This window comes from Elaeis guineensis, chromosome 9 (assembly GCF_000442705.2).
Source record: "Elaeis guineensis isolate ETL-2024a chromosome 9, EG11, whole genome shotgun sequence".
NCBI lineage: Eukaryota > Viridiplantae > Streptophyta > Magnoliopsida > Arecales > Arecaceae > Elaeis > Elaeis guineensis.
Window position 1 is genome coordinate 1644618 of NC_026001.2, and position 26488 is coordinate 1671105.

Below are 26488 nucleotides of genomic sequence, written 5' to 3' on the forward strand. Positions count from 1 at the left end.
GGCAAGACAAACAATCCTCACTTTCCGAAGTTGGGTTTTGATTGTCTCCCACCCAAACATCCAGCAATTGGTTGCCCAACTTCCCTGAGAAAGGCAGTTGCTAGACTCACAATCTCATTGTGTTGGAAAGTCATCTTCGGAACCTCATCCTGTAGTTGCTAGACTCCACTTTTAGTTTTTTGCACCACTCCCCACTCACAGGAGTTCGTATTCCTCCTTCCGCTCTTTCTCTGACTTGACACCCCCATGCAAAGTCGGGTTTCTAATACCTATAACTCATTTCTTCCTCACATGTGACTGGATGCTACTATCCGGTCTGTCCCATTATGTACCAAGTAAAAGAACATAGCACAATAAAATAAATCCTTGGGGGAAATCCCTTACTTCCTCCTGAATTCTCAAAAAAAAAAAAAAAATTACAAGTCAAGTCGTATTTGCAAAGAACTGCCCAAAAGGTGTCAGCATCCAAAAGGCTTATAAGTACATGGAGAGTCATCCTTTTTTCTTTGATAAAATGGACATGTTATATTACACACCATAGGGTCATCCAAGAGCATCTGGATAGAAAATATTCTAGATTATTAAGAAAAATATTTCTATAAACTATTGTTGGATTTTACATTTTGATATACCATTAAAGATTTTACAAGGGCTTTATTTTTGCTATCTGGTTAGAGACAAAGTAAAAAATTAAATTCAAATTGGTTAAATTCAGATTCAATTTTGGTTGACTTTAGTAATCAATGGAGTTTTTATCAAATCTTAAATTGGATTTGATTCAAGCTTCATTCAAGATCAATTTGAGCTTGATTCAGTGATTGACTATACGTGAGTTATATCAAACATTACATTGGATTAGATCCAATAATTATTTACAGGCAATCTAATATGTATTATGATATATATATATATATATATATATATATATATATATATATATATATATATATATATATATATATATTAAAATAGGGATTTTTATACTGGTAAAATTTTTATTTAATACATTTATCTGTTGCGAGCCATAGGTTTGATGCGTGTATCCGTTCTTCATTTGCTTTAATCTACAAAAAAGATTTAGTTATCAATTATTAGAACATGATATACAAAATTATTTTATTTCAATTTTTTTAAGAAAAAATATATCCCTCTTGACCTGCAAGAATTAGATGATATTTTTAAAATATATATCCAAATAGATGAAATAAAATAGATAAATAAAATTAAATATCATTTCAAAAAAATTTCATTTCATGCATCGCACCGCACGGGGGTTATAAGCTAGTTAGAAATTGAGATAGGAATCTACAAATAGCCTTCTTCTTTAAGTTTCTTTAACTTAGAGTCGGTAAAAAAGGAAATGTAATTACAATCTGGGAGGCTGTAAACTATTTCCAATAGATCTCTATACTAAGCATCCAATCAGGAAATTATAAATGATAATCATCTGGAGGGAACTATATATTTATAATCCATTCGTGTTCCCAAATTCATGGTGGGGATTAAACACCTAAAACTGGAGGCGTCTCCAAGAGGTGCTAATTCGCCTTTTCTGAAAAGGAATAAATAATTGATCAGAATCCTGGCTCACCTCAACTCCACCTCGCATTTGTGGGTTTTGTTATCATTGTTTATCCTGGAAGCTAGCCTCCTTCTCATCTTAGTATTCTCCACTAATCCTGTCTTTTGTTTTTTATGTTCCTTGCAAAGCAGTCAATAGTCCTACGTGTAATATCTTTTCATGTGTCTTTCATAGATTTAACAAGTTTAATGCAAGATATATTTCTTTTCTTCTATATTAAATTTAGTAATAATATATGTCCTTGGTAATTGAAACTGAAATTCTATATTTTCTTGGTTGCTTGATGGTAAAAATTGAGGAAGATGATTTTTTTTAAATTTTGTGTTGGATGATGCTCCAAGATATGGCTTCAAGTTCATGTGACCACATAAAAACTTGTAATTAATGAATATTTTTCAAAGTCCACGTCGTGAACGGAAATGTGCATTTCACGTTTCTCAATGTGGTAGTAACTATAGGCTGAAAAAACCCATGCATCACATTAATTTTTTTTGATGTTATTAGAATACAATTGAAAGAAAATTAACATGCATAGTATGTCAGTTAAGTACTTTTGAAGGATTACATTTTAACAGCAGATAGCTTTGCATAATGTTGGTTCAAGTGAATAAAATCAATTGATAAGCTGAAAGAATGTGGCTTGCTGCATGGTTTCTAGCCTCTAGGGACCTGCCATGCTCATCAAGTCCCAAATAATTTATAATAACTATCTGAATGAATGAAAACGTTTGAAAATCTCAAGTTCTGGTAGTTGTCCAGCTTGCTTCCCACTTGGCTTATACCATCCCTCCTCTCTTTTTTTTTTTTGCTTTTTTTTTTTTCGAGGGAAAGGGAAGCAGAGAGTATGCCACCCATCTTTTAGTACTAAAAATTATCTACATAAAAGAGAGTACAGTAAAACAGAGTATAAGAAAACAAAATCAAGAATCCATAAAATAATAAAATAGAGTAAAATGATAAAAATAACGACCGGCCACAAGAAATTGAAAAAAGAAGATGTAGTAGAGGTCACTTACAGTAATAACTTTGATAGACACTCTTCAGCTGATACGCGCAGCTCCGAAGACTACAATAGGAGATAACAATTTTTTCAAAAAATTATAAAAAATTTTATGCCCTACCAAATTAGTCTTGGTACATAGATTCTTCTACAAATAATAGTCTGATAGAATTTTTTATAAAATAGAAAAGATATTTGAAGATTTATTTAAGAAGATCCTGTTATTTCTTTCCCTTCAAGCCTTCCAACAATAGGTAGCCATCCTCAAAGGTGCAAAGAACTTCCTTCTTCTCCAAGATGTCCAGAGCTCATTAAAAGAAGAAGGCCGTTCTTTGATTTTCAGTTGAATTTTCAAGGCATTCATCAAGCTTCTTGCAAACAGGCATTTGAGGAAGAGGTGCGAGACCGTTTTTTCATTTGCACCACAAAGAGAACATCCTGTGCTAATCATCCACTCCCTTCTTAGCAAGCTTGGCTCCCATGTGAATTTTATTCTTCATAGTCAATCTCAAAAATACTTTGACTTTCATTGGGATTGCAGCTTTCCAAATTACTTTGTGATAAGGGTACACTAATCTCCTATTGTTTAAAAAGTTGTAAAGGGACTCAATAGTGAATGACTCAGATTGTGAAAGTGTAATAACCCAGATAAATAAATAAAAAAAAAAGGGACGGAAGGAGGACTCCCAAAAGGAGTCTTCTTCTCCGATAAATCCCGATCGGAGAAGAACTCTAGGCCTTTTAGAACTCTAGGATCTCCTATAAATAAGCCTCTCCCTCTCTCAAGACCCTCCACCGGTGATCTTCGAGCCCGATTTCTCTCCTTTTCTCCGAAGAAGCCGCGGCAGCCTCTTCTCGTGTTCGCCGGAAATTGAAGGTCAAAGAAGCCCCCGGAGTTCAGGTAAGGGTTCAATCTTTCTTCCTCTCTCTCTTCTCTTTCTTCCCATGTTTTTAAACTCCTCGCCGGCCGTCAGGATCGTCGGAAAATCCTTGAAAATAGTGAATCCTGTTTTGCTCTGTTTTGACCGAACCTTTTCCTCTCTTTTCCGGCCACCGGCGCCGTCGGTTGCGGCGTCCCATCCCCAAGATCGGACTCCCATATATCTCTCTTCTTTTCCTGAAAGCCTTGGCCGCCGCGACCGGCCAATGGTCGGAGTTCATGAAGAAAGGGGACGGATCCCCTATTTTTCAAAAAAAAAAAAAAAAAGAAGAGAGCCGCCGGCCGAACCCCATCGCCGGCCGTTGTCGGATCTCCGGCCAAGCTGTCGAAGCACGAGCCACCGAGGGGGGGACCTCACGGTCTTCCCCTGTTTCAGCCAAGGGTGGCCGCGGGAAGAAAAGAAGAAAGGAAGAAGAAGAAGAAAAGAAAAAAAAAAGGAAAAAGAAAAAGAAAAGAAAAAGGAAAAAGAAAAAGAAAAAAAAAAGAAAAAAGAGAAAGAGAAAAATAAAAATAAAAATAAAATAAAATAAAATAAGAAGAAGAAGAGAGAAAAATTTTCTCTCTCTCCTCTCTCTACCTTCTCTCTCTACATTTTCTCTCTCTATTTTCTCTCTCTAGATCTTTCTCTCTTTTTGTGGATTTTATCTCTCTAGAATCTTTCTACTCTCTCTCTGATTACATCACAGACCCTAGGATAAATTTGAAATAAAAATATGATGATTTGAGATTGCTCCAAAATTCGTGCGGTAGATCTGATCCCAGTCCGATTCTATTTGAAATTTGTAACACTTGATTTATGTTAAGTCACCCTGATAGGACCTCTGATGATCTTGACCATGATTGCCTCATCGAAAGAATACGAAGATTTCTCTCTCCACTTTCTCTCTACTTTCTCTCTCTAGAATTTTCTCTCTCTTCATGGATTTTCTCTCTCTAAAAGTATTATGGATCAGTGGAGGATCCAGATACTTAGGTAAATCCTAATTTTGGTTAATCCTAAGAGAGATCCTAGATTTGTGTTATCAGGTCGATTATCGGTAATTTTCTCCATATGTGATTTTTATATTGATCAGGGTTACGAAGAGATGATCATCTGCAAATGATATCGATTGGAATATTTTGTTAAAGAATTCATAAATCAAAGAAGAACATTGATTTTTGTGCTTCGATCAGTCACCGATAAAGGTAAGAATCCCTGTACATGATCACTATTATATATGCTATTTTACTATTGGTCTTGCATCGTTGGTTTTGCATCGTCGGATTTGAGATCGATGAATTTATTATACCTGAGATACTGTTATTTGATTTTGAGCATGAGTATGTTATGTCAATATATATGTATCAGAGATTGATGGCATGATTATATGGATATGACATATCTGAATTGATCATAATGCAAGACAAAATTGATTGATGAAATCAACACATAATGATTAAATGAAAAGAAAGAGATATATGGTATGGACTAGCCTTGTCATGTGGAACAGCCGGCCAGGAGCTTATGCCTGGGACAGCCCGCCAGGAGCTTATGCCTGGGACAGCCTCCACTGGCTTACAGGTGGATCAGCCGGCCAGGAGCTCATGCCTGGGACAGCCCGCCAGGAGCTTATGCCTGGGACAGCCTCTCGCGGGCTTTGGTACGTGGGACAGCCGGTCAGGAGCTCATTCTGGGACAGTCTTGAAAGACTTTTTAAATGGATTCGATCCGGATGATGACTGAGGTATAGACTTGGATAGTCCAGAGCCAGAAGGAAACTGTTAAAAATCATGTGATTATGAAAGGAGAAATGAAAGATAAGACATGAAACAATTGTTGAACAAAAGTGTTTCACCTGTTAATATATGATGATGCATCTATTTTGACAAGACAGAAAACTTATGAATGTTTGTATTATTCTGGACATTGAACATGAGATTTTATATCTTATTGCTTATCCTTATTTTCAGACTATATCACTATATCAGTGTGATATGGAAATTCTTACTGGGCTGTAAAGCTCACACCCCTTTATCTTTCTTTTCTTCTCAGAGTTACAAGATGTCTATGGTTGGCTATGGTATGGATTTGTGAGTGAGCGGATACATAGATAGAGTACCGTTGATACTTGATCAGAGGATTGAAGGAATGTTAATTATAATTATGCAAGTTTTATGAATTATTGTTGAAATTAAATATTATGGTTGATAAGATTGTAATGATTTAATTTGGCCTTGCATATTCTTTAGGGCTTGCTCTAAGGAGTGTGCGGCCATCACGTATCCGACCCGGGTATTGGGTTCGGGGCGTGACAGAATGATATCAGAGCTCAGGTTATGATCATTAAGGATTATAATATAAGTCATTTAAATATTACAGAGTAATAATAGAGCTTAGGTTATGATCATTGGAGATTACGATATAAATAATTAGGATGTGATAGAATAATATCAGAGCTTAGGTTTAAGATCACTAAGATTATGAAGTGATATCAAAACTTTATGTAAGATCAATAGGATGTGACAGAGTGATATCTGAGCTTAGAGCTTAGGTTATGTTTATTTGGAGACAATGATACAAGTGATTAGGATATGACAGAACAGTACTAGAGCCCAAGTTTAAGGTCACTAGGGATTGTCATATAAGTGATATCAAAACTTTGGGATTATAATCACTAAAGTATGATTGATAATATCAGAGTTTAAGATTTTGATCATTAAAGGTATGATAGAATGATATTAAAGTTTAAGTTATGATCACTAGAAAATATGATTTAAGTGATATTTGAGTTTAAGGTTATAATTATTCAGAATTGTAATTCTAGTGATATCTGAACTTAGGTTATAATCATGAGGAATATGATAGATATAAAAAAAGAAGATTCAATATTTAGATTTCGAATCAATAGATATTAAGATGAAATTTATGTATAAGTGGATATGAGATCTATAATAGAATTGACGAGTTATATCTTAGATTTCAATTAGTAAGGTTGACCTAAGTATGAAAAGAGTTGACCTTGGATTGAAGTGGGAGGTATTGATAAGTTATGTTGAGTATACTAGATGATTTTGGAATATAAAACTTATATGATTAAAAGATCATGATTTTTTTTAATTCCAATGATAATTGTCTGAACATTATGAATTTTGGACTTATCAAAGAATGTTAATTAGGGTATGGTCTAAGAAGAAATTTCATCATATGAGAGAAAAATATTTTTGAATACTGAACCTATAAAAGGTCATATATGAAACTCAATCTTAGATGAAAAATATACTTGAATTTTATTATGAGAATATGAAATACACATTTTGGTGAAATCTTTGGTTACTCAAAATATCATATTCTGAATATGATTCCTTGATCTTTCAAGTTGCATTGAATTTCAAGTCAAAAGCTTACCTTTCTAAGTGGTTCACAAGTATTTTGATATTATTGTTAAATTAAAGAAGAAAAAAATTTATTTTGTCAGAGAATGATATACAGGTTATGATGAAATTTATGCAATAATTTCAAACATAGAAAGTGGATCAAGATTTAATTTTTATATGCTATACCCGAAGGTAGTAAAGATAAAGAAACTTAAAATTTTACCGTAAGTCTTATATGAAATTTGAAGGTTGGATCTATCCTGGATTGATCTAACATATAAGAATATTTTTATCTTTGATATAATTATATAATTTGATAAATTAAGGTCAGAGTGCGCAGCAAAAGCATGGTGGTTTAAATCGATTAGAAATATTAATTCTTTGATTCCGAAGATATTATGGAATACATTAGTTGTAAATAAAGAATGATTTTAATCTGATAATAGTCGGAAAATTTTGTTAGTAGGTTGCTTCATTGTAGATAATGCCAAGAAATTCTAGATATCTCAAGTTTATTAACAGCTTGATAGTTCTGATATTAGCTCAAACTTAGAATATCCTGACATAGATCTCATATTTTTTTTTTAAATTTAATATTGTTACTCGAATTGGTATAGAAGATTGAGATTTTTCTTAAGATGAGAGTCTACATATAAAATTTATTGGAAGGTCAAGAGAAGAAAGAAATCGATGATTGAGAAGAGCGCCCGATGTTTGACCTTTATTTATTTTTCTATCAAGGGTAGCCTGAGATAATTATGAATTTGAGGAGAATGTATTAGACAAATAACGGTGGTATATTAATACAAGTCCAAAATGTTATAGTTCTTCAAAAAATTGAGAAATCAATAAGAGGAGATGAATTTGAAGTTTCAAATAATTTTTGTTATAACAAGATCATGAGAAATAAATAATATATAAGACATTATTGTAAGCTTGAGAATGACATGAAGAATGTATACTTTGAAATAGGTATTTAGAACAACATAACTTAATTTTGAGGACGAAATTATTTTAAGGAGGAGAGAATGTAATAACCCAGATAAATAAAAAAAAAAAAGGGACGGAAGGAGGACTCCCAAAAGGAGTCTTCTTCTCCGATGAATCCCAATCGGAGAAGAACTCTAGGCCTTTTAGAACTCTAGGATCCCCTATAAATAAGCCTCTCCCTCTCTCAAGACCCTCCACCGGTGATCTTCGAGCCCGATTTCTCTCCTTTTCTCCGAAGAAGCCGCGGCAGCCTCTTCTCGTGTTCGTCGGAAATTGAAGGTCAAAGAAGCCCCCGGAGTTCAGGTAAGGGTTCAATCTTTCTTCCTCTCTCTCTTCTCTTTCTTCCCATGTTTTTAAACTCCTCGCCGGCCGTCAGGATCGTCGGAAAATCCTTGAAAATAGTGAATCCTGTTTTGCTCTGTTTCGGTCGGACCTTTTCCTCTCTTTTCCGACCACCGGCGCCGCCGGTTGCGGCGTCCCATCCCCGAGACCGGACTCCCATATATCTCTCTTCCTTCCCTGAAAGCCTTGGCCGCCGGCGACCGGCCAATGGTCGGAGTTCATGAAGAAAGGGGACGGATCTCCTATTTTTCAAAAAAAAAAAAAAAAGAAGAGAGCCGCCGGCCGAACCCCATCGTCGGTCGTTGTCGGATCTCCGGCCAAGCTATCGGAGCTCGAGCCACCGAGGGGGGGACCTCACGGTCTTCCCCTGTTTCAGCCAAGGGTGGCCGCGGGAAGAAAAGAAGAAAGGAAGAAGAAGAAGAAAAGAAAAGAAAAAAAAAGGAAAAAGAAAAAGAAAAGAAAAAGGAAAAAGAAAAAGAAAAAGAAAAAAAAAAGGAAAAAGAGAAAGAGAAAAATAAAAATAAAAATAAAATAAAATAAAATAAGAAGAAGAAGAGAGAAAAATTTTCTCTCTCTCCTCTCTCTACCTTCTCTCTCTACATTTTCTCTCTCTATTTTCTCTCTCTAGATCTTTCTCTCTTTTTGTGGATTTTATCTCTCTAGAATCTTTCTACTCTCTCTTTGATTACATCACAGACCCTAAGATAAATTTGAAATAAAAATATGATGATTTGAGATTGCTCCAAAATTCGTGCGGTAGATCTGATCCCAGTCCGATTCTATTTGAAATTTGTAACACTTGATTTATGTTAAGTCACCCTGATAGGACCTCTGATGATCTTGACCATGATTGCCTCATCGAAAGAATACGAAGATTTCTCTCTCCACTTTCTCTCTACTTTCTCTCTCTAGAATTTTCTTTCTCTTCATGGATTTTCTCTCTCTAAAAGTATTATGGATCAGTGGAGGATCCAGATACTTAGGTAAATCCTAATTTTGGTTAATCCTAAGAGAGATCTTAGATTTGTGTTATCAGGTCGATTATCGGTAATTTTCTCCATATGTGATTTTTATATTGATCAGGGTTACGAAGAGATGATCATCTGCAAATGATATCGATTGGAATATTTTGTTAAAGAATTCATAAATCAAAGAAGAACATTGATTTTTGTGCTTGGATCAGTCACCGATAAAGGTAAAAATCCCTGTACATGATCACTATTATATATGCTATTTTACTATTGGTCTTGCATCGTTGGTTTTGCATCATCGGATTTGAGATCGATGAATTTATTATACCTGAGATACTGTTATTTGATTTTGAGCATGTGTATGTTATGTCAATATATATGTATCAGAGATTGATGGCATGATTATATGGATATGACATATCTGAATTGATCATAATGCAAGACAAAATTGATTGATGAAATCAACACATAATGATTAAATGAAAAGAAAGAGATATATGGTATGGACTAGCCTTGTCATGTGGAACAGCCGGCCAGGAGCTTATGCCTGGGACAGCCCGCCAGGAGCTTATGCCTGGGACAGCCCCCACTGGCTTACAGGTGGATCAGCCGGTCAGGAGCTCATGCCTGGGACAGCCCGCCAGGAGCTTATGCCTGGGACAGCCTCTCGCGGGCTTTGGTACGTGGGACAGCTGGCCAGGAGCTCATCCTGGGATAGTCTTGAAAGACTTTTTAAATGGATTCGATCTGGATGATGACTGAGGTATAGACTTGGATAGTCCAGAGCAAGAATGAAACTGTTAAAAATCATGTGATTATGAAAGGAGAAATGAAAGATAAGACATGAAACAATTGTTGAACAAAAGTGTTTCACCTGTTAATATATGATGATGCATCTATTTTGACAAGACAGAAAACTTATGAATGTTTGTATTATTCTGGACATTGAACATGAGATTTTATATCTTATTGCTTATCCTTATTTTCAGACTATATTACTATATCAGTGTGATATGGGAATTCTTACTGGGCTGTAAAGCTCACACCCCTTTATCTTTCTTTTCTTCTCAGAGTTACAAGATGTCCATGGTTGGCTATGGTATGGATTTGTGAGTGAGCGGATACATAGATAGAGTACCGTTGATACTTGATCAGAGAATTGAAGGAATGTTAATTGTAATTATGCAAGTTTTATGAATTATTGTTGAAACTAAATATTATGGTTGATAAGATGGTAATGATTTAATTTGGCCTTGCATATTCTTTAGGGCTTGCTCTAAGGAGTGTGCGGCCATCACGTATCCGACCCGGGTGTTGGGTTCGGGGCATGACAGAAAGCTTCCACGTTGGCGTGTCTCCAAGTCTAGATGGTTTGATATTCGAAAGGATCGCATTCAAGGCATCAAGCTGGTCTGTTTGCTCCAAAATAAGAGACCTTCTAATCTGAATTTTTCAAGCAATAGACCTAGCTGACCATTGTGATTTTATAGTATAATTTTGTGAGACAGCCCTCGCATAGAGATCTAAAAATAACTCCGCCAAAAGGATAGGCCCAGCCCAACAGTCCTTCCAAAAATATAATGTTTGTGCCATCACCAAGTTTGAAAGAAATACAGCTCCAAAAGGCGTTCAAGTGCTGGTTCACATCCTTCCAGACTTGTGAGTGACTGTAATTTGTTCTTTCAGTTCATATGGGTGACAATCCAATGCTATGAAATACATTCACTTATTTCAAATAGAAGAAGAGACTATGGACTTGGAAAACAATAGAGGGGACATGACCACCAATGTCTCTCTCTGCATGGTTACTTACGTGCATACTTATGTATGTACGTAAGAATTACATAATTAATGTTTTATTTGTGGTATGATATGAACCTAGGTCTATCCACCTTGCCGATCATATCCACAACATCTGACCCTTTGATATTCAACCATATATAAAAGTAAATTAAAAAGTGTGCATTAGTAACATTAAAAAGCAATGTTAACAATATATATGACAACTTTTTGTGCAACCTCCTTGGAAGTTCATCAACAAGCTATGTATCACTGGACATATACTGACCTGTAGATGAGGTGCATGTTTACGGCTATGCTTTTGTTCCAAATGCTGTTTTGAATCATCATCTGCACGTAGCTAGAGGCACCTGCAACTGGCCATGTGTTGAATTTGTTTTACACTTAATTATTTTGTCTTAAATTCCATTTTTCATTTACTCAACTGACTCATTTTTCTGTGGCCTGTTCAAGGATGGTTAAGAAATTGTATACTTTGAAAGGTCGTATGGAAAAAAATTATGGAAGGACTTGAATATTAGTTGGACACAGCATTTGAAATCAGACAGGCTATTAGATCAAAACTGTTCCTGCAATATCTTTGAAGAAGCCAGTGTGAATTGAGATCATTAATACAAACTTGAGAAAAGTTTTGGGTAGCTGATCCTATATTATGTAATAATACACATCTGGAGACTATGGTTTTTCAAAACAGGGAAGGAAATCTTTTCGTGAATACAATTTTTTTACAAATTTGTTTATTCTTTTTCAATTGTAGACCTGTGTGGAGAGCAAGTCCTATACCCAAATCAGCAGAAGGCACTCAGCAAAATGAGAGCAAAATAACAATTAAAGCAAACAAGCATTTCATGTCCCAATCAGGAACAACACAGGAATCTACAGTCATCTGAAATAAGAATCACACAGGTCCAACTCCTTAGCAGATTGGCTTAGCGAAGAGAGTCTACTGTTTTGCTCAACTCCTCCAGCTTTTTCATCCTTAGTCGTTCGCTCTCGCTGACCAGCTGCTCAGACATCAAGCATATATACAAGTGAATGAACACAGCTAATTAGATTATTACAGGCTCTAAAGAGCAAATTCTGCTTTCTATATGAAAAGTTCACCTCCTACCTTTTTAGTAACAGTTAACTAAATTACTAATGAGAAATGGAAAAAAAATCACCTCCATTAATTTATTGATTAACTGAGCCTTCTCCTTGTTCTTCTCATTGAAAGCCTCAAGAGCTTCTTTATACTCCTTTTCCTATATGAACAAAATATCCAGATCATACTTTTGTGAAGCTCAGTGGTCATAAGTGCACAAACATCTGGATTGAGGAATAAATTATATCAGTCATTTTAGTTCATGCTACGTGTTATAAATATGTAATCCACCTTTCTCAGACAGCTTTGCCCAAGAGGCTTTAGTTCGCGGTTGACTGCATCGATTTTTTTGCGTATAGCTGCAACTTCCTTCCCTGTCGGATCTGCCATCGATTCAAGTTCCTACCAGAATTTCAACTGATCTTTAGTATGACTACATCATGGTTTTAAATCTGGAAATATTATTCTTGTAGGTAGATATTGGATCAACAATCTGAACTCTTTTCACCAACTAACTTGGAACAGAAGCATTTTCTCAAGCCTTGCCATAAGCATGTTGATTCTGTATGTGGTTGATACTAGAATATGAGAAAATCTACAGATCTGATTCATTACTACAGATAGAAGTAGCTAAGATAACTGTATCCTTGTATTGTTTTAAAAATCTAAGGTAATGATCTGATTGGCAAACTTATAACATCAAAAAGAAGAAAAACCTGCTGGCATATATTTGACCTAAATACTAGATTTTTAACTGCCACCATTTTTCAAAGGTATATCTTGCAACTTGTTGGTTGATCAACTTACTTCCCGGATCTCTGCTAAGCGCTTAGTTTCTTCTTCCACCCTGCCCAGTTGAACAAACACCTTATCTCTAACCTCCAATTTCTTCCTCTCAATCTGTTCTTCCTTTGCTCGGAATGCAGAGAGAGCCGACCTTGATGCCTCCTCCTCCTCCTTCTCTTCCTTCCTTGGGCTGTCTCTGAAACTGCGGCTGGGGTTCTTGATGTGCAGAATGTGCTGCTGTTGCTGCTCCCATGTCTGCATTGGAGTCTGCATCTCTACCTCTTCCAAGGTTCCAAAGCTCTCCTTTCTTCAGAATCCTATAAACTTCCGTTCTCTATTTTCTGCCTCTTTATATAGACTGGTTTCTTTTCTCCTGCTGAATGGGTTTCCAAGCAAGGAAACTTTTGAATGGTGTCAGGCAAGACAGTTTCTTCTGTGTATATTATATATATAAGAAAATGCTTCAAGTGAGACATAGCAACCATTATTTTATTCATGTGCATTTACATGCTTGTCTTGCAACCTCATCAAATTAAAACTTAGGTAAGTAACCCAGCAGAAGTTAATAATTTGGTAAGATGGTTATTTTCATATGTTGGTACGTTGGCTACATCCTAAGTTGGTAAGAACAGTATCTGTTTCTATCTTGAGCCTATGATGGCTCCCTTCTGATTCAAATCCCTTGGAATTTGGTGATAGATTTTCTTATGCTTACAATCTTTTATATCATAATCCTATACGTTTTTCTTTTCCTTTTTTTTATTTTTATTTTTTTTATTTTATGGGAGTGTGGTCGGACCTTTTTTGTTGGAAGGACTATAGCAGTACCGGGTAGATACTATGTCCATGAGAAAACGGTGCTTAGCGGCGAAGCTTCGATGTGGAGTAGAAAGAAAGTCGTCTCCTCTGCTCGGGGAAAGAGAGCCGTAGGGGCAAAGACAAGGCTGAGGGACGCAATGTACCAGCTAATTTTGATAACTATTAACTAACACGGACATGATATGACTCCTTATGTTTTCCCTCTCCCTCCTTTCCCGGCTCACTTTTTAACATACGCACCTTAATTTCTACTCGCTGTTGAAGTCAAGTATGCTTCCATTGCAGGTTTTCTAGTTACTGCTCTTGGGTTTTCCTTGTTTCTTTTTTTATCCTCTCTCTCATCATGTGTGCTTGCTCTGTGAGAACTTCACATGTCTGTTCTCAATGATAGCATGCGGCATAAAGCAATTGCATGACCAGGAGGCATCGTCACTGTTATGCAGCAGAGTAAGAAAATCCGCGGGTTGATATATTCCAGTTAAATCTTTATTCCTCGTTCACTTTAGTCTGGGGGCTTTGTATCCGTTAGGAATTGCGAGTCATGATGAGTTTGATTAATTTCTCAAATTAAAGGATTCCGGCGTTTGATGCCATTAATTATCCTGCTCTGTTATCTTCAAAAAGAAGATCACGTATTACCTTCAAGAAGAAAAAGGATTCTTCGCATCCAATAGTCTGCTCTTTTCACTCTAGGACCTTGCACATCAAACGAGCCTTATGACAACGATTCATTTGGACCGAGCTCCGCAATGTCAATAGCAAAGAACGACACCCCATAGCAAGATGCTGTGCGGGTCTCTCTTCTTCTCCCTGCTCTCTCTATATGATCTCGCTTCGATGGGTGGCTTTTGCGCACTCGATACCCACCAACCGGACCATTGATGGCATAGCCACGAGTATTCCCCGCCAGCAGCAGGTAACACAACCATGTTGACAGCTTGTTCCAGCCGTGCGGAACTCGATTGCTCTTTGACTGTAACTTCTGTCTTCACCTTAACAAAGATGATATAATGTTGGTTTATGTTATGAGTAGCAGCACTCTACCAGTCTAGCTTCGGGTGTCGCTGAATTTGGAGATGGATCATCCTGTTTGGCACTTATGAAGCCAGATTTTTCTTATTAATATACTGATTTTGCAACATCATGAATGTTCTTTTGCACGAAAATTAACAAGAACGCCATCTAATGCTGCTGACAACAAATGTCCTTTCTTCTTTATCCTTTGGAAGTTCGATTATTGTGCATGGACCCCGATCTCAATTCTCACGTGAACATTTTGATACGTTTTTGCCATATTTCCAAAGAAAAATGCTCCGTTGGCGGTATGACATCTAGAAATTATTGTATTTTAATATTATATTTTCAAAATTATTATTATATAAAAAAATATAAAAGAAAAATTAGATGATTGCAAAAGTCTTGTCTGGATATCCAGGCAACTAGAAAAGATTGGCAATTTGTCTCAAAGAAGGAATGATTATTGGTTGGAAGTTGGAATAGATCCATTGCTCAGCTGGTAAACCAATTCAACTGAGAAGCAGCACGAAATAGAAAAAATATGCAATATATACATATTTATACGCGTCGCTTCACAGACTCACGGTTGGACGGGTCCATCAGCTCAGTAGCGGACTTGATGCCACCGATAATTAGTACTCAATAGAAGGAATCACCCAAGGTTATCTCCTCGGGTGCGGTCACCAACCCAATTTCCTCAAAGCCTACCTTGGACTTCAAAGGATGGGATTTCTATGAAATCAAGAGAATTTGCTTTTACATTTTCAACATGGGACTAAAAGGCAAAGAGTTTCAAGGCTTTGAAACAACTAACAAGAAAGGGATATGGTTGGACTTTAAAATTTAAATCTCTTTAAAACTGAAATTTTCAAAAATTTCCAGCACCAGTAACATGTATGATGACGTTTTTTCATTGAATTCCTTGATAGAAAGAACAAAAATCAAATGTATCGCATGCATTAGACACCACAGAAAGAAGCGAGAGAGGACTTTTAGGACTCCATTCTAATCAATTCGTGTTTTACAAGCTGAATGTTATGTCGAAAATATATAAAACACATCCTCTTCTTTGACTTGAAAGTGTTATCATACGGGCAACTTGATGACAGGACTTTTCTTTCGGCCTCGCTCGACAGCAACACTGCTTCTCTAACACGATTTCAACCCTTGAAGCAACACAGAAAAATGAGCTGTTCAGCTTTTCTCAGCATATCGAGGGGTAGGGTCCCAGCGTTTCTCACATATGATGATGCAGTGAATTGAGTAGATGGCCTGAAGAACGAGAGCGGATGACAACTTTGCGGTCTCAGGCACCATCTAGAAGAGAATCAGCATTATATTTAGCAACCATCAAAGAGAAGATCAAATTGTGTTTCTTTATATTGGTGAACATAATGAGATATTGTACAACGACGAGCACAAATACTCTGCCACTCTAGTTGTATGCAATTTCTATGCTTATGATATATGGTTAAATTTTATTAGACCCACATTCATCGTACTGAAGCGGGTGATTTTATTTATAAAATTTTGGTCCGATTTGCTCTGAGAATGATGTCAATTAGTTGAGTTAGTATTCTCCTTGGCTCCAATTTTAAGCTAAATTTTTGTACTCAACTTTTTAAAAAATTGAAACTAAAAATTTATCATGTATTCTTTTGACTCTCCTACGGCTACAATATTTTTTCATAATTTAAAGGTGCAAGGGCATACTCGTGCACACGTGAAATTGAATTTCAAATTTTTGAATAGTCTAACCACTATCTTAATCTACATATAAATATACCAACACAATATGCCACCGCCCAAATCCTGCTATCCAATTGAGACTCTTGAAAATAAAAAATAAAAATAAAAATAAAAATAAAAAAACATCAATAAAAATAAAAAAAAATAGATGAAAAAAATTTAAAAATAAGATTTTTTCTTACATAGGTTGATCATTTTTTTTTTTAACCTTCTCGTTTTGTTTGAATTTTGTGCGAGTTGTGGAGATGTGAGTTAGTACCTTGAGGTAAGTTTTGAGAGTATAAGCATGATATTTCGTGGGATTGGAAATTTTTGACCCAAAGATTCTTTTCTGATCGCAAAATGTTTCATTCTCACGATAATATGAATATGAACGAAGGTTTAGCGGACAGGTTCAGATATCCGGCGGATATACTAATTTTAAAATAAGATGGGTTTGAAATTTTTTATTAATTTTATAATCAAATTTGGAATGGATCGGAGAAATAAGATTTTAAATGCATTGCTCAGGTCGGGAGTTGGGATTTAAAAGGATATTCACAGCAATAACAAAAAAGAAAAAAAAAATATTCACAGGGTTACTGAATTTAAGGGAGATAAATGATTTCCATTTTTTTTGAAGAGCGTCCATGACTATGTAACCACATGTCAAAAATGTCTTATTGCTAAGTAGTAATATTTGAGCGGCCTGCCGCTACCATCAGCCTCAACGCAGGAGGGAAGCGTTTCGACTTCCGGCCGCTCAGCGAGAGGTGGAGAGAGATGCGAAAGCAAAGCAGAGTCAGAACTCAGCATCACAATCCTCTTCCCCAGGTCAGAATCTGATCTTTTTCATCCACTCTGCCCCGAGAAAAGGATGTGTTAGGGTTAGGTTTAGGGTGTCTCCTCCATGATCTGCTGTTAGGGTTTTGCTACTGCACTCTCCAAATACTTTTCTCTTTGCTTATTTGCGATCCGCATCGCCTCTCCTGTAACCCTATTTTCGTTCCTCTGTTCGATTTTTCCTTTTTTCTTTTTTTCTTTTCACGTAATCTATCCAAAGAAAGCCCGATTGTTTGGGCGATCGATCTTGGCCGTTCTACGAGAAGTTTTCTTGTTGGGTAGTTTTTAATCTTTATAGTAAGAGATGCGGTCAAGAAGGCTTGGAGGTGGTAGTGGAGGAGGAGGAGACGGCAGAGATGTCTCCCCCAAACGCTCCACCAAGGCCAACATCAAGGACCACCGCTCCGATTGGCGTCCCCGTCGCTCGCGCCACAGCCTGAGCCCTCCTCCTCGTCCCCGCCGGTCTCGCTCGGTCGAGCGGAGGGACTATGGCTCCAGGCGCTCCAACTACGGGAAGCAGCACGCCAGGCGATCCTCGCCATTCGAGGACAAGCGCTACGAACTCCCACCCAATTATGTTCTGCCGGATATTCCGCCTGAATCGAACCGAGATCTGAACGCCGGCTCCAGGCCGTCCCGGATCTTCAAAGATAAGGACTTGCTCCGCCAGGGCAGTGGTGCCCAAGAACCGCCTTGCCCGCCGGGGATCAATGGGCAGGGCATGCTGCTTCAGAAATCCCTCTTCTTGAATGATGGGTCTTCCCGTAGCTACTTCTCACTGCCCCCTGATGCAAACTATCCGGCTCGTGCTGCTGCATTGAAGTCCGAGAACATGGGAAGCAGTGGCGGCAGTCTGAACATGGGGATCCGTGATGATGAGTTACTTCACTATCGTGATCGCATGAGTGATCCATATAAAGAGAGAGAGAGGGAGAAGATTTACACTACCAGAGATTTTACCTCACCTTTGATGCCTTCCTCGCAGCTCAGGCCTTATGGTGGCACCTCTTCATCTGGCTTTGCAAGGGATGATCTGTCAAGCTTGTATGGTGATCACCATCATCAGCTGTCCGATGGATATGTCGGGAGTGGTGTAAAGAAGTTTCTGGATGACCCTTTGGACAGAATTGGATACAGTCAAGGACAGCTCACTGAGCGAGTGAGGCAGGTCCATCATAGTCCACCTGGCAGGGATGAACCACAGGACTATGGTTATAATGAGCTCTGGCAGAGAGAGAGGAGCGATCATGGATTGCTTGCATCAAATGACATATACAAAAAGATATCATGGGATACACGAGGTGGCTATAAAGACTCACTAAGTTCGTCCTTCTTGAATACCACAGGAGGAAGGGTTGAGGGATTGGATGCTTCTCGGAAGATCATAAGTGAGAGCAGTTTCTGGGGCCAGCGCCGTTCTTTTCATGGAGATGCAGCCCCAAAATATCATGAATTAAAAGAGGTTCATGAGGATTATGTTGGTGGCTCTGGAAGTGTTCACCTTGAATTTGGAACAAAGCCATTAAGAGGATGTGACCTTCCATCATTTGAAGAACAGTGTGCTTTAGGGAGAGATGCTGATTCTATGGGATACAGAGAGAGGCCAATGAGTCCTGTGTTGTCTGACCATTGTCTACATTTGTACAGACAGGGTGTGAGCCCTCCACAAGGAAATTCTCGCATGGGTGATCTGGATATTTATGATCTATCATCTGAAAGGATGATCAGAAGAAGATATGCTATGGATAATGATATGAAGGAAATTGAGCCAAGAAGCATTATCTCCAATGATCGAAATGCCTTTAGAAGGATTCAATCACCAAGTGGTGGTGATGAAATATGGCCTAATGAAGATAGGATAGGGTTTCTACCTAAGAAAAACATGGCCTTTGAACACTCCCCATATAAAAGGACCTCTCGTAGAATGTCTAGATCAGCTGCTCAGTTGCTGTGGGATGATTCTTCTCCTCATGTGGATGGAGCCCATGGTATGAGTTTAAAAAGGCGGTTGATGCCAGGCCCTTCAGAATTCCATGATTCATTTTCTTCGGAGAGAAGACAAGAAATTTTCAGACCCTACAAACACTGGAAAAAGGGTATGGGAAATCGGCACAGTGGTCTGAATACCCAGGGTGTTGTTCCTGATGATGATGTTCACCTTGCAAAGGCTGATCCACCTGAAGATTCAGAGGATTTTAAGCAGCAGGTTCATAAAGCCTTCCTTAAGTATTCGAAGTCCTTGCATGAGAACCCACACCAACAAAAAAGATACCAAGAACAAGGAAATACTCTTCTTTGCTGTGTGTGTCGCAGGTCTGTCTTCTTTGTCTGTGATATCATTATGGAAGTTGAACACTTTCTCCTCTATTTCGATTCAGAGATACTTGTTTGGCGTTCAATCTATTGACTCCAGCAATTAGTTCCATGACCTGCATACGAGGATCCATACTTTTTTGTTGTTGCATCAGGTCAGCATGCACTAACATTACTTGCTTTAAATGATAAGGGTTGCATCTTTGCAGTATGCATGGAACTACCTAGTTGCACAGACGACATGAAGAGATGCTTCTTGGTACTGGACCAAGATGGATTATTAGATATCCAGGAAGGCCCTTCCATTAATAGGATGGTGATTTGGAAAGCATATTTTCCTTGATAAATATCTTTTGGTAGTATTACAAGCCCATAAGGTAAATGTGGAATGTTTGTGTCTTTCAAAAGTATTTTGCAGAGTTTGGGGCTCTCAATTAGTTGCTTCATGATTAATGCCGGCTGCTGGTTAAAGTTAATACTTGGGAGAGTTCAAAATTTTTCTTAAGGGTTAACTGTCATATTCATTCTACATTGGGAAATTGGATTGCAAGAAACATATCAACGAACCTTCTGGAACTCAACTATCATATAACTTCTTTAGCGTGTTTTCTTAGCTGTCATTTTCTATAAATCTTTTCAGCCATACTCCATCAATCTCTTCCATCGTGGCTGCACGTCATTCGTTTCGAAGGAAGATATATCTTTGACCCCTCATTGACTAATCATCGAGTAAGACATAAATTGTTGGTTACTATCTTTTGCCACCTCACAAGTAAATTGACATGCAAGTTGATTGTTGAGAGGTGCCAGAGGTCCAACTGGAAGTTTCAGGATAGCACTCTATTGCTTGCAAATTGAATTATCATGTAGAAACAATTATTATTAATTAAACTGCAAGAGTTTATGCAGCAAATGTACATAGAGTTCTAAAGCTGTTTTATATGCTGCAATAGTGATGGGCAACAACTTGCTCTTTCTTTTGATAAAGCCACTTTTAATGCAGTTATTTGTTCTGTATGAAATACGTAGGTGTATGCATTATGCTGCTCGTTAGATATGATGATTTTGCATAGGACAATGAGTGTTGTTGCCTCCTGAGTGATTTTTCTAGTTTGTTTCTGGTTAAGGAGTTCAGATGTTGATCACTTAGTGGTCTGTAAAAGGCTGGCAGATATTGAGGTCAATGATAAATATCACAGCGCTTTTGATGGTGCATTTGACATCTTATTCCGTTTTTGCTGGAGGGATTTGTGCATCATGTCAGTGGAGAGTCAGGGGACTTGATCTCCTGTTAATTTGATGGAGCTTGCATCTGTCTCTTTCTCATCAATTATCTGATGTAAACGTTTTTCCTTAAAAAAAAGGTTTAATGATAGCACTTTTGTTTATTCAGGTCATTCCTTCAGTTGTGTTACTATTTGCATGACTTTTACTATTTGAACTGGTGCTATAATTGTTGCTTTCTATGTTCTTGGATTTCTGCATGATTGTTTGCATATTTGTCTGAAACAAAATATTTTTTCATAATAGTGTTGAACAGGGTCTATAGTAATGGAACTGTCATCTGTTCCAGTAGGCTGGTGGTATGGTACAGTTCTATGCTGTGCTATTCTGGCATGAACCGACAAGGGAGGGGGAAGGGGAGAATGAGATATAGGAAAAAAGAGAGCGAGGGATGGAGGAAGAGGGGGGAAGGGAGGGAGAGATTAGGAGAGAGCAGCGGGGAGGGGGAGGTGGTGGGGGGGGGGAGAAGGAAAAAGACGAAAAGAGAGGGAGGAAAAGAGAGAGGGATAGGGCGGCCGAGAGCAAGAAAGGTGGAGGGAGAGGGGAGAGGGCTTCGAAGCCCTCTCTCCTCGAGATGCCGGCGGAGATGAAAGCCCTCTCTCTCCCCCCCCACCTCTCTCTCTCTTTCATCTTGTTTCTTCTCCCTCTGCCCCTGCCTTGCCAGTTTCTTGATCTGAAGGTCCCGATATGGCTCGGTATACCCAAAACCGGGTGGTCTGGGACAGTGCTGCTGACCTTACTGTTGATCTTTTGGCCTTTCAGACCAAAATCTGATGCTGAAAACCCGCTCTGGCCTATGTGACTTGTTTTCATTGGAGAAACTTTGATTTGGGATAGTTGATGCACTTGATCATGTGAAATCACTAATCCTTTTTACCTGAAACACAGTTTAAGACATCCATGAGTGAAACTATTTATGACTTGGTAAGTAATCTCTTTTGCTATCCTGAATCTTATAAATACTATCTTTTAAATTTTTATCCTTAAAGAAATTTCATTCTAGAAAGATGCCCGTTTTAATTGTTTTCTTAGCCTGCTTATAGGGATCATCTTTCTAATAATTTTCTGAGATGTATTGAAATTGGAAAATCATTTTCTATTTTTGGCCTTTGCTAGCTTAAAGTCACCCAAAAGGTAAAAATAGCCATACTAAGGTTATGCTACATATGCTTCATTACTGAAGTCAAGTGTTTGACTCATTTCATTTCCTTTACCTCAATGGATTTTCATTCTAAGATAGACTATAGGTTTCTGCTTAAAAATTTCCAGTTAATGGCATCACTTTGTATGTTTTTAAGATTCCTGTCTGTAGCCTTTGGTGCCGTTTGGTTAACAAGGTTTTCTCTGGTTCAGAAAACAGAAAATGAATGAGTTTTTACAAAAGCATTTGTCTGTTTCTGTGAAACATGTTCATGACACCTGTAAATCAAGGACTCAAGTCCCATCGGGCCATCCCGCAGGATACCAGGATGGGGTGCCGTCGGGACTCAAGTCCCATCAGGACAGGACCATCCTGCCAATGCCCGAGTGTCCTAATCAGCATATTTTGGGACATCCCCTATCCCAAACATTAGGATGTCGTGGGATAGTGGCGTGTCTCATTCCATGGAAAAACGATATAATTCAATCCTGTGGGACTTAAACCCTTACTGTAGATTGAGTTTTATGAAAAAATGGACTTCCCTGTTTTTCACAGAATCTGTTTCACAGAGGATGTGTTTTATGATTATCTGTTTTAGGGGTGGAAAAAAAGAAAACTCAAGCATTAGAATAGCCTATTTGTGAGCCTTGCTAACTTATCATGTTCAGAAACAATCTATGAGGTTCGATATACTAATATCTCAGTATGATCAAGCAAAGTTGTAGGAAAATATTTGATTTTGTGTACTGTGTTCCTCTCTACTGATATTTGAGGTCTCTGAAATTTAGTCATTCATTTTGTTTCTGTATTCAAAGTCACTCTTTCAAATTAGTCTGTTGATTTGGCTGACACCAAAAGTATTGATGAGGCTTCTTTCTTTTGTTCATCAATTTTATGTCTTAAATTTTAAACATCATACTTTGTGATCCAAAATCAATCTTTTCCCTGGTGATTCAGATTCACTATATTTATTCAAAATTTTTGCCCCTAGGCATGACTGAAAAATCAAATTTTGCTGAGGTTAATAACTCCTAGTTGAGATTTGATGCAAACATTGTTATTCATGGTGTCATGGTTTAGCTTTCTCACTCCCCCCCCCCCCTTCTCGTCCACCCTCTCTCTCCTCTCCCCTTCTAATTTTTCGGGGTGCATGATGGTGGGGTAAGTTGGTTCTGTTATTGATCATATGACCAAATTTGCATTTCTGCATATGGTGCATAAATGTATGTGGTTTTTTGGATTTATAGATTACGTTCTGTTTCATTTAGACAGTTGATAGGGTGAATTGACGGTCTCTGAGTTGAATTGTAATTTCAATTTCTTGTTCTAAAGTTGATCAGCTGAATTAGACCATCATAAATGTTGCTATATAGCCATTCAAAATGGTCAACATATTACGGAAAGAACATGTCACTAGTTCTGATTGCTAATTTCATGGACCGTATAGTCTCCTGTATCATTCATAAAGATTGTAGTTTGTCACTTGTTGTTGTTGTGGACACATTCTAGAATGCCTTAGAATCAATAAATAGTTGACCGGCTTGCATTACTTGTGTTTAACAGCTACTTAAAGGAGTCAAAGGAGTTTGGAGATGCACACAGCCTAGTGACTCACACTTACCATTCTCTCAAGGTGGGCCTGAGAACAGAGCATTTGGGTCTTCACAAAGCCCTTTGCTTTCTTATGGGCTGGAATTGGCTTGTGGCTCCTGACAACTCAAGGCTCTACCAGTCCAGACCTGTTGCTGAAGCTAAGGCTCTGAAGGAGGATCTTATTCTTTGGCCTCCAATTGTCATTATTCATAACAGCTCAATTGGTATTAAGGTCAGTACTTATGAACCAAAGGTTCTGGCCAATGAAGGCATGGAAGAAAGACTTCGAGGTTTGTTGAAATATCAAAACCTTTGGCTTCAATTTATATTATTAAACTTTGGCAATCTAGTTCAAATATGGCTTCAATAATAAAAATATTCCTCTTTCTGTAGATGCTCATTCTTAAAATAGAGCCTGGTAGTAAAATTTGTGAACTGCGTATTTTCTTATCGTTTATTATTTCATAATTCTACCTTTATTTGAAATGACTTACTGTTGCTATTATTTACCTTTAAGAGAATAAGATTGCATTTCTTGTGTGCTGTCTTTTTAGAATGCAGGTTTCCATGTTTTATATTTCCGATCTTTTCTTTTTCTGCTTTTGTGTAAAAGGGTGTAATAATTTGATTGACCTGATTCTTTTGATTTCTGAGATTTCAGATTAAGATAACATCCCCTAGCTTACGGTAGTTATGCAAAAGCTGATATTGATTATTTCTCTGTCTGAGGGTTGAATCTGTTGAGATGTTGTTCAATAATTATTTACTCAGTTGCTTAATGCTGTTATGCCAATTTATTGACTACGGCTAAAATGGAATTCTGTTGTCATTAGCTTTCGAGTGAAATTTGCTATTTATCAGGTGCTATTGGTTCTGCAATGGTGCGGAATTGGTTATTTTCTTTTTTGCTCTCTGGTTTCTTGGTATCCTATGGCTATGCATAGTATGATATTCTGATTTTTTTTTTTTTTTTTTTTTTGTCTCTATATCTTTAATTGTTTGCTTGTTCATTTTGCCGATAGAGGGTTTTTTTCTAAATTAGTATCAAGTGGTAGTCAGTATTTTAGAAATTATGAATCAGGTGCAAATAAGTGAATTTCATCAAAGTAGCGGTTAACTACCTTATCCATATTAGCTGAATTTAGTGGCAGGATGATGCTCCATCCATTATTGTTAAAATCTTTTGTTTCATGATCCAGATCAAAGTGTTCTTAAATGATCTGGATCTCATATTTGGATCAGGGTTGGCTTGGAAAATTAGGATCTATCCATATTATGAAATTTGCTGTCCATATTTGTTTTATTAGACATGCTATATATGGGTTTATGTTGGTGGAGACCAGTCTTCTTGTATGTATGACTTTTTATTCTTTATTCATCTACTCTATATTTGACTCGTATTTCAATTGTTACATTTCTTATATATTTTTTAAAAATTAAAGAAATCATAAAAATCTTGCGATATGCGATCTGATCCATGGTCTGATTCAACAAACCCACCATATGATTTATTACCTGATCTCGATCTTAATAACACCAGGTTCAGTCAGCTTTGCCTTAATGTCAGTCATCACCCATGCACCAAAAGCAGTGATTGACAAGAGAGAAAAGGTAGACCAGGGATCCTGCATTATCATGCTGATATTTTTTTAATAACTACTTCCAACCACTGAAATAGAACCCTCTGCTGCTTTCATAATGTTATGTGCCGTTGGTTGTTGGTGATGCATTTATTGCTGATGTTGATCACATAGATTTGGTTTTCGCTGGCTACCATTTGTAATTTTATGCTTGTTTTTATTTATTGTGGTTTCAGAGATGGGGTTTGGAGCAGGAATTTCGAATGTTTGCCGTGGAAAACCTGCCAACCAGAGTGTGCTCTTAATAAAGTATAAGGCAACCCTTTCTGGATTGCAAGAAGCAGAAAGACTTCACAAGCACTTTGATGGTAGCAATCATGGAAGGCAGGAACTTTTGCGGATCACAGCCAACAAAAGCAGCAGCGAGATTGGAGAAGCCTTGGTTCGGAAGGTTGAGGACATCCTATATGGTTATATGGCAGTTTTAGAAGACTTGGATAAGCTTGACCCAGAAACAAAGAAAAGATGCGTAATTAAGAGTAAGAAAGATATTGAAGCCATTGCTGATGCCCCACTGAATGCAGATTGACAGAGTTATCACTGTCCCAGTAGAATCTTGACTGGTTACTGGTTATATGCCAACAGGTTTGCTTACTCTTTTTCCTTTATTTTCGTTCTCCCTCTGTGGGTCAGATACTGAAAGAGTGATGAAATGTTTTGTTTATGAATGATATGTGGAAATCCATGGTCAACCATGCCCGTAAGACACTTATTGTGTATTACACTTCTTCTTCCCCACCCCCACCCCCACCCCCGCCCCCGCCCCCGCCCCCGGCCCCCCGCTGATGAAAACTAGATAGTGTAGTGTTTAGCTTCATTTATCATCGCTCTTGGGAGCGAACTGGATTTTAAGAGTGAACAGTGATATACTGAGGGAACAGATGACCAGATAGAGGGTTGTCTTCTTCGTGTATGTTTCAAGTGACCTGGCTGTAAGATCTCCCGTTTCAATCTTGTTATCTGAAGAGGGTCATTGTTATCTGCGAGGTCGTATTTCTTGGGCCCAAATAACCTGTAGTTATACATTGAGTTCAAAGTCCCGAACCTGAGGGTTATGGTTTATTTTCTAGTTTTTTTTGAGTATGGCCCACCTACGAATGTGGATGTGTATCCTGCCCTTGCTACGTGGGAACTATCAGCAGCAGCTTGCACGGCACTGCTAGATAGGAGCAAAAATTGATTGGTCCTAAACTAATGCTGCACGGGCAAGAAAGGATTCTTTGTACACCGCATGCAGTGAAAACGTACTGTCTCATCTGAT

The 26488-nt window shown here is 37.7% G+C and overlaps 2 protein-coding genes across 4 annotated transcripts; one reads left to right on the forward strand and one right to left on the reverse strand.

Moving 5' to 3' along the window:
- Positions 1 to 11361: 11361 nt before the first annotated feature.
- On the reverse strand, positions 11362 to 13281 carry LOC105058961 (uncharacterized). The gene is made up of 4 exons (XM_010942055.3): positions 12871 to 13281; positions 12355 to 12465; positions 12143 to 12223; positions 11362 to 11983 (listed from the first exon to the last, which is right to left on the reverse strand). The coding sequence occupies exons 1-4, from the start codon at positions 13120 to 13122 to the stop codon at positions 11909 to 11911; spliced, it is 519 nt and encodes a 172-aa protein (XP_010940357.1). The 5' UTR covers positions 13123 to 13281; the 3' UTR covers positions 11362 to 11908.
- A 3775-nt stretch (positions 13282 to 17056) lies between these two features.
- LOC105058946 (uncharacterized) lies at positions 17057 to 25931 on the forward strand. 3 transcript variants are annotated; one of them, XM_073243124.1, is made up of 4 exons: positions 17057 to 19569; positions 23558 to 23877; positions 25128 to 25198; positions 25404 to 25719. In XM_073243124.1, the coding sequence occupies exons 1-4, from the start codon at positions 17561 to 17563 to the stop codon at positions 25470 to 25472; spliced, it is 2469 nt and encodes an 822-aa protein (XP_073099225.1). In that variant the 5' UTR covers positions 17057 to 17560; the 3' UTR covers positions 25473 to 25719. The 3 variants fall into 3 exon arrangements, with proteins under 3 accessions (XP_073099225.1, XP_010940336.1, XP_073099224.1); XM_010942034.4 differs by lacking the exon at positions 25128 to 25198 and having other exon boundaries at positions 17063 to 17247; positions 17477 to 19569; positions 25404 to 25931; XM_073243123.1 differs by lacking the exon at positions 25128 to 25198 and having other exon boundaries at positions 17063 to 19569; positions 25404 to 25931.
- Positions 25932 to 26488: the final 557 nt, after the last annotated feature.

What these genes read in the sequence shown, in the direction of transcription:
- LOC105058961 (XM_010942055.3), bottom strand. Translation starts at nt 13,122, where the DNA reads ATGCAGACTCCAATGCAGACATGGGAGCAGCAACAGCAGCACATTCTG. An exon ending in GCTTAGCAGAGATCCGGGAA is followed by an intron (nt 12,466 to 12,870) that starts GTAAGTTGATCA and finishes AAATTCTGGTAG; the next exon opens with GAACTTGAATCGATGGCAGA. An exon ending in TAATCAATAAATTAATGGAG is followed by an intron (nt 11,984 to 12,142) that starts GTGATTTTTTTT and finishes ATGTCTGAGCAG; the next exon opens with CTGGTCAGCGAGAGCGAACG.
- LOC105058946 (XM_073243123.1), top strand. Translation starts at nt 17,561, where the DNA reads ATGCGGTCAAGAAGGCTTGGAGGTGGTAGTGGAGGAGGAGGAGACGGC. An exon ending in CTTTGCTGTGTGTGTCGCAG is followed by an intron (nt 19,570 to 23,557) that starts GTCTGTCTTCTT and finishes TGTGTTTAACAG; the next exon opens with CTACTTAAAGGAGTCAAAGG. An exon ending in CATGGAAGAAAGACTTCGAG is followed by an intron (nt 23,878 to 25,403) that starts GTTTGTTGAAAT and finishes TTGTGGTTTCAG; the next exon opens with AGATGGGGTTTGGAGCAGGA.